We start from the raw sequence: 6,158 nt of genomic DNA on the forward strand, positions 1-6,158 counted from the left end.
CAAACAATCGTAATTTGGCTTCACCAACTTGTAAATTTTTCAAGCTCGAATTTTCACTGATAAATAAGTTGTTTTTCGTCAAGTGAACAATTTTTAAGGGTTTTCGATGACGGCCTACAACTTTATAACAGAAATTTTTTATCTCGCACCTAGTGGTCGAAAAATAATTTTTCAAAATTGGTGAAAAACATTACCGAAAACGCTCAAATTTCTCAAACTGATGTCCCCCGGTATAGAGAATTGACCTTCCAAATTTGAAATCGGTACTATAAATAGTTTTTGAAAAAAAACACTTTTCCGAGCAAAAAAAAAGACCCTGTATAGTAATATTTCGTTATATATGAACAACCCCTACATTTCTAGATAAATACCCGTACGCAAAATGTTTTTTTTTAAATCGACTGACGAAGCCATGATGAAAAGTTTACCTAAAATGCACAACAGGCAGACAATTAAAGAAAATAATGTTAAAATAGGTCAATTTTACCTTTTCGGTTTGTATGGAAAACCCCTGTGTATCGTGAAATAAGACGGCAATCCGAACAAAGCCAAATAAGTGCTTACGTAAGCTCGGAAATATAATATTTCGAATACAAGTACAAAGTAAGAAATCTTTATAGATGATCCCTAATTGATCATTTAGTTAAGCGCCCCAATCTTACAGTTCAAGAAACATTTGAATAAGCTAAAATGAATAATGTTAATTAATTGATAATTGATTAAAAATAAAACATTAAGTAACATTTCGTTCTATATGAACAACCCCTACATTTATAGATAAATACTCGTACGCGAATTATGGGTGTGTGTTTTTTTTAAATCGACGAACCAAACCGTGATGAAAAGTTTATAATTTTAACCAAAGTTCATCGAAATTTAATCAAGATTTGATCGGTTAGTTTTTGTTCATCAATTGGTCATATTTCGATCCAACCCTTCTTAAGGATAACAGATACTACCAACAGCGACAACTACATTTTTAAAGATTACCCCAACTTGACTACATAAGAAACAAGACGTACGACGGTCAGAATACACACAATCCTTCTAATGTGTTAAGTTTGAGCTATTCACAGCAACCTGCAACGCCGGTATCGCAACCAAAATATATCCACGGTCACACAGATATACATATTTACACTTATTTGTTACTTCTAGTCATACTTTGAAAGCATCGAAAATTCCTTCGATCAGTGTCACTTTTATTTTTTACTTCTGATCACACTTATTTGTTACTACTAGTCAGCCGTTGAGTGTCACACTTATTTCTTCTAGTAACTTATTAGTTACTTCTGATCACACTTATTGGTTACTTCTGAACACACTTATTTGTTACTTCTGGTCATATGCCGAAGACTAGGCCCGATCAGTGTCATACTTAATTGTTACTTCTGCTCATACGATGAAAGCGCGGCCCACTCTGAACGGCCTTGAAAATCGCCAGAGGGAAACGGGCGCGTAGACCTCTATAAACACGCGGATTTACAATATTGGAAATTGCGGGGGTCCGTATACGCTACCCAAAAAACCTTACTTAGAATTAAATTTAAGGAACGTATTTGCAATTCTAGGTTAAATGTAAACCACAACTATTCAAAAATATAACTTTCAGGAAAATCGAACTTAAATTAAGGAACGTTATGTCGACTTTCAGGCGGAAATGTAAAACCACGAACATTGGGGTCCCGTAAATAACCCCGAAAACTGTACTTAAATTTAATATTTACTGATTTAACCGAAATTGAGGTTCAACTGAATCCTAACCTATCCAACAATATTTTTTTAACGTTATCGGACTTAATTTTAAAGAAAATATCAACCACATAAAGGAATTCACCGAAAATAGTAAGTTGGGCAAATGCTAAACTTCTTGGGCTCCGATTTGAAAACTTTATGAAAGGCTATCAATGGCGATGTCTGTACATTCGAACGAGTTATCATTGACTCTTCTAGCCCTTACCGTTGAAGAGGTATGCGTGACACGGCGCCATCGGCGGCATCGGCGGCATCGGGAACGGCTACACTGTACGTGAGACTAATACACACAAATCCTTAGGATTGTGTGTAAAAAGTGAATTTCCACCTTCAAAACACTTATTTCAAAATAAAATAAGCTGATATAGATAATTTTATCAAAAACTTATTGTGAACTTTTGGTCTATATGAACAGCCGTGAATAATGGACAATGTCGAATGATAAACATTTAAAAATCTCGCGTATTACACAAATGATGTCCCTGTTTGTTTATATTTAAAAATAGTATGAAGCATGTTTTTCTTTACAGACGACCCCTACTTTAATTTCCATTTAAACCGACGCCAATAGTAGCCAGAAATTAAAAAAAAACCATACATATATAATAAACTAAAATTAATAATAATCGTATTATTAAAGCGGATTTCTGTATTTAGCATTAAAATGTAAGCCCGACTTTCGGTGGCAAATAGCACGGTACGCGCGGCGAAGGCTTTTTACAACCGAAACGAAAAAACTACAGATTTAGGGTGGAAAATAGCCTCCATCATTGGTGAGACTATTTGCCACCGAAAGTCGGGGCTGGGTTCTTGTCGGGGGGAAATAGCATTGGCCGCGCGGCTACGCTATTTGCCACCGAAAATCAAACACCCCCGATTTTCGGTGGCAAATAGACTCGATCGCGCGGCGTTTGCTATATGCCACCGAAATTCTCTTTCGGTGGCAAATAGTCGTAGCCGCGCGATCGAGACTATTTACCCCCGACTTTCGGTGGCAAATAGCAATGGCCGCGCGGTTGCGCTATTTACCCCCGATTTTCGGTGGTAAACAGATACAGGCTATTTACCACCGAAAATCGGGGGTAAAAAGCAACGGCCAAAATTTAAAATGCGAACTCCATTTATTGGTGGGGGGGGGGGGGGTGACAGTGAAGACGCTAGCTTAGGGGCCCCTTTTGATCTTTGCGGGGGGGGGGGGGGGCAAGATCTGTCGCTCGTCGCTACAACACTGGGTATAGTTTGTTTCTTATCAACTGCGACTTATTCCTAACTTATGTGATAAATATTCTTTTATTATATCTTCCCTGGATGGTTTCCTGTACAGATATGTACCGAGTTTGCTAAAGACTAAGGATAGGTTCCATTGCAGCCATTTTGTGTGGATTTGGTTAAAATTGGGTAAAATCTGAGTGACGTCATTTCGCGTGCAACTGAAAAAAAGCTATAAAATGTATAACAAAATACGGTTGTACTATCTCTGAAGGGCCTGTCTAGTGCCTACCCCTCCCTATGCAAAATAGCCATTAATTTGCGAAAATGTTTAAGCTCCTCTATTTAAAAATTGGCCAGGCTAGTTCTACACATACGCGATTAGGGAAATCGTAGCTCCCATTGAAAAGTGTCTTGAGCCTGCGAAGGTACAGGTTTCAAGGGAGTAACATTAGCAGGATAGGGAGATGGTTACTTCTCTAGTAAAAGCTAAATCATATACTTCTGGATGTTTATTGCAAAAAATATAAATTTTAAATTTGGTTTTTTCATATGTTTTTTTTTGCACGTGGCCCTTTGCACCTACCAGAAAAAAAGGTTATAAAAAGTAAAACAACAAATAATTTAAGATATATAAAGGGAATTCTTGAAGAAATATGCTTATTCTAAAATATTGTCCAGCTGTGTAATAAGGATTTTGCAATTTTGATGTTCTTTACCTATTGTCAAGTATGCAGTTGAGAAAAGTTTTGATAGATACGGCATTAGTACTCGGCGTTATGTCCTTCAACCTGTGTTCTAGTCAATGGGTTAGGAACAACCAAACTGGGTGTAAGTATAATTTCTTAAAGATCAATGAAACTGAGCTGATAAGTGAAGATAACAACCTGGCTTCCACCACATCAAGGGACATTAAAAGTATTTGAAGGTGACAACAAGACTTCATTGGTATGCGATCAAGTGGCTCAGTAGACTCGGAATGAAAGGGGAAACCCTACCTATCCAGTACGGAATTACTTTCATAGTCAGCGCCGAAGAGTTGGCTCCCAGTTATTACTTTTCACTCGGACTAGGAACTCAGCTGCTCTCGTTGTTACCATTCTGGTACCTCACCTAATTAGTAATGTTTTTTTTCAGTGATGGAACTGATTATTCCACCATTGCCAACTCTTCAACCTCTTGAAATGCCGACCATTCATCCTCTCTTTCGAATCAAGCCACTCGTTTTTCCAACTGGGAAACCATTCGAATTGGCGCCCTGGCCAGCGATGGACGCAATTCGCCTGCCCACACTGAAGCCGTTACCTGAAATTAGGTTGCAGTCTTTGCCGACTCTTCAGCCTTTCGTGTGGGATGATTTCGTTGCTCTGTTTCGCCCTAGGACGGAATCTCAATTTCCAGATGTTTCAAAGAACTCAACGAGTTTCGCCAATTCAAGTAATTCTTCGCTTTCGAACAGCATATTGAATAATGCTACCACTGCTCTAGCTAGCAAGTTTTGACGGGGCTTGGAGCTTTATTATTGTTGATTAACACATTCCATGTAATATAAATTTTAGATGTATCTGAATGTAGACCTTTATTGTAAATAAAGCTTTTTAATTTCTATTTCAAGTTTAATTCTTTGAAATAAAATTACTGCAAGAACTATCTTTAAGAATTGGGTCCAAAATGTTCAAATAGGAGATAATTTTACGTTGTATAGTAATATTGTGAATAATCTTATTAAAACCATTAGTTTTTTACTGAGAAAATAACCCCCAACCTCTAAAATTAAAAATGCTTTCGGGGAATTGGTTTCATACGTGACTGACGGCGCTCTACTGAGCGACATTATTCTGAGTGGAAACTTTCTTAGCTTAGCAGTTCGCCCTTAATGGCTGCTTTTCACAAACCATAATAAAAATTCTCAACAAATATCAGTTTCAGTTATATTTCTTAACACTCAATCCGAGAACCGTCACTTATCCAGCAAGTTCCTTAGAGGTGGTGCTATACTGGTTAAATAAGATTATTGATGATTCCGTATGTTACTTAATCATTTCTTCGGTAAATGTTTTGGAACTTTTGCCATCGGGACAATATTTCAATCACTTGGAAAAACAAAAAAGCTACGGTTCGCGCGGTGCAGGGCATTGTGTCCTCATTAATATTAAAATTACGTTCCATGGCTTATTTACAATTTTATTAAAAAAAGACTTCCAATTCATGGATAAATATCTATTTTGGTACTTTTTAAAAAATGTGCGAGTTCTTGCTGACGAATTACCACGGTCCTAAAGCTCCCGCAATTTTTAAGAAGTAACAAAATAATCATCCATGAAGTCGTTTTTTAATTAAATTGTGAAATTACAGTGTCATAGTAACCAAACAAAATACTTTTAGGTAGATAAAGAATAGCGAAAGTACTCAATGGTTCGATATAACGGTTCCGGTTATTTCGTATAATAGTCATTTAATAATCAATCAGTATCGATGCAAAATATCTTCATCCCGTTAATTCATTCTCAGAGCGATTTAAAATTTATGTTTAAACCGATCATTTAAGAAAAATAATTTTTGACAAAAATTATTATTTCAGTAAACACGGACATACGGCGACGAAATCTTCATTTATCCAGTATATAGTTCAACTGAAGATATGATTGGCGTGTGTCTTTATATTCGTCGTCGTGAAATCTACTTTAGCCAAGCGATTCTAAAGCGCAATATTGTTCATAGGGTTGGCTCGTAGTAACAGCTTCTTCTGTTTCTTAAATGATTTAAGCTTATGGTTTTGGGTATATATTTCGCGACTATTTCTTAAAGGATCTTGTGGTATCCCAAACATAGAAAATTTTCTCAATTACTTTTCAATTATTTATGTGGATTAAAATGTTAAAATATAACAATCTGACTGATTTTTGTATACTGTCTTAAGATTTTTTCGGTTTTAGTGATAGATTACGATATGTCTATATTACCCGTCTAAAATCTATCAATTGTTTTGTGAATTATTTGACCCATCTTAATTAATTTTGAAGTTAATAATTTTAACAATTCATCATTTTACTTTTAAAATGTATAAGTTTTTTTTAGCCCCGTGATAATAAAACTCATTATTTATTTGCAGAAGTATGTCGAATTAACTTCTAAAACGATTTAGAGAAACAATATCTGCGGTAAAAAAAATAAAATTTTGGTTTATCTGTTAG

General features: G+C 35.9%; 1 protein-coding gene across 1 annotated transcript; it reads left to right on the plus strand.

Annotated features, from left to right (window-relative positions):
• Positions 1-3,681: 3,681 nt before the first annotated feature.
• Positions 3,682-4,563, plus strand: LOC149945600 (uncharacterized). Its single transcript, XM_090175435.1, has 2 exons — positions 3,682-3,795; positions 4,102-4,563. Exons 1-2 carry the CDS (start codon positions 3,696-3,698, stop codon positions 4,464-4,466), a joined length of 465 nt encoding a protein of 154 aa, XP_090031561.1. The 5' UTR covers positions 3,682-3,695; the 3' UTR covers positions 4,467-4,563.
• Positions 4,564-6,158: the final 1,595 nt, after the last annotated feature.

The sequence above is a fragment of the Leiobunum rupestre genome, chromosome 5 (assembly GCF_980474605.1).
Source record: "Leiobunum rupestre chromosome 5, qqLeiRupe1.1.hap1, whole genome shotgun sequence".
NCBI lineage: Eukaryota > Metazoa > Arthropoda > Arachnida > Opiliones > Sclerosomatidae > Leiobunum > Leiobunum rupestre.

Excerpts from the sequence above, each read along its gene's own strand:
- LOC149945600 (XM_090175435.1), top strand. The coding sequence starts at position 3,696 with ATGCAGTTGAGAAAAGTTTTGATAGATACGGCATTAGTACTCGGCGTT. Across the intron at positions 3,796-4,101 it reads TAGGAACAACCAAACTGGGT|TGATGGAACTGATTATTCCA; the intron begins GTAAGTATAATT and ends GTTTTTTTTCAG.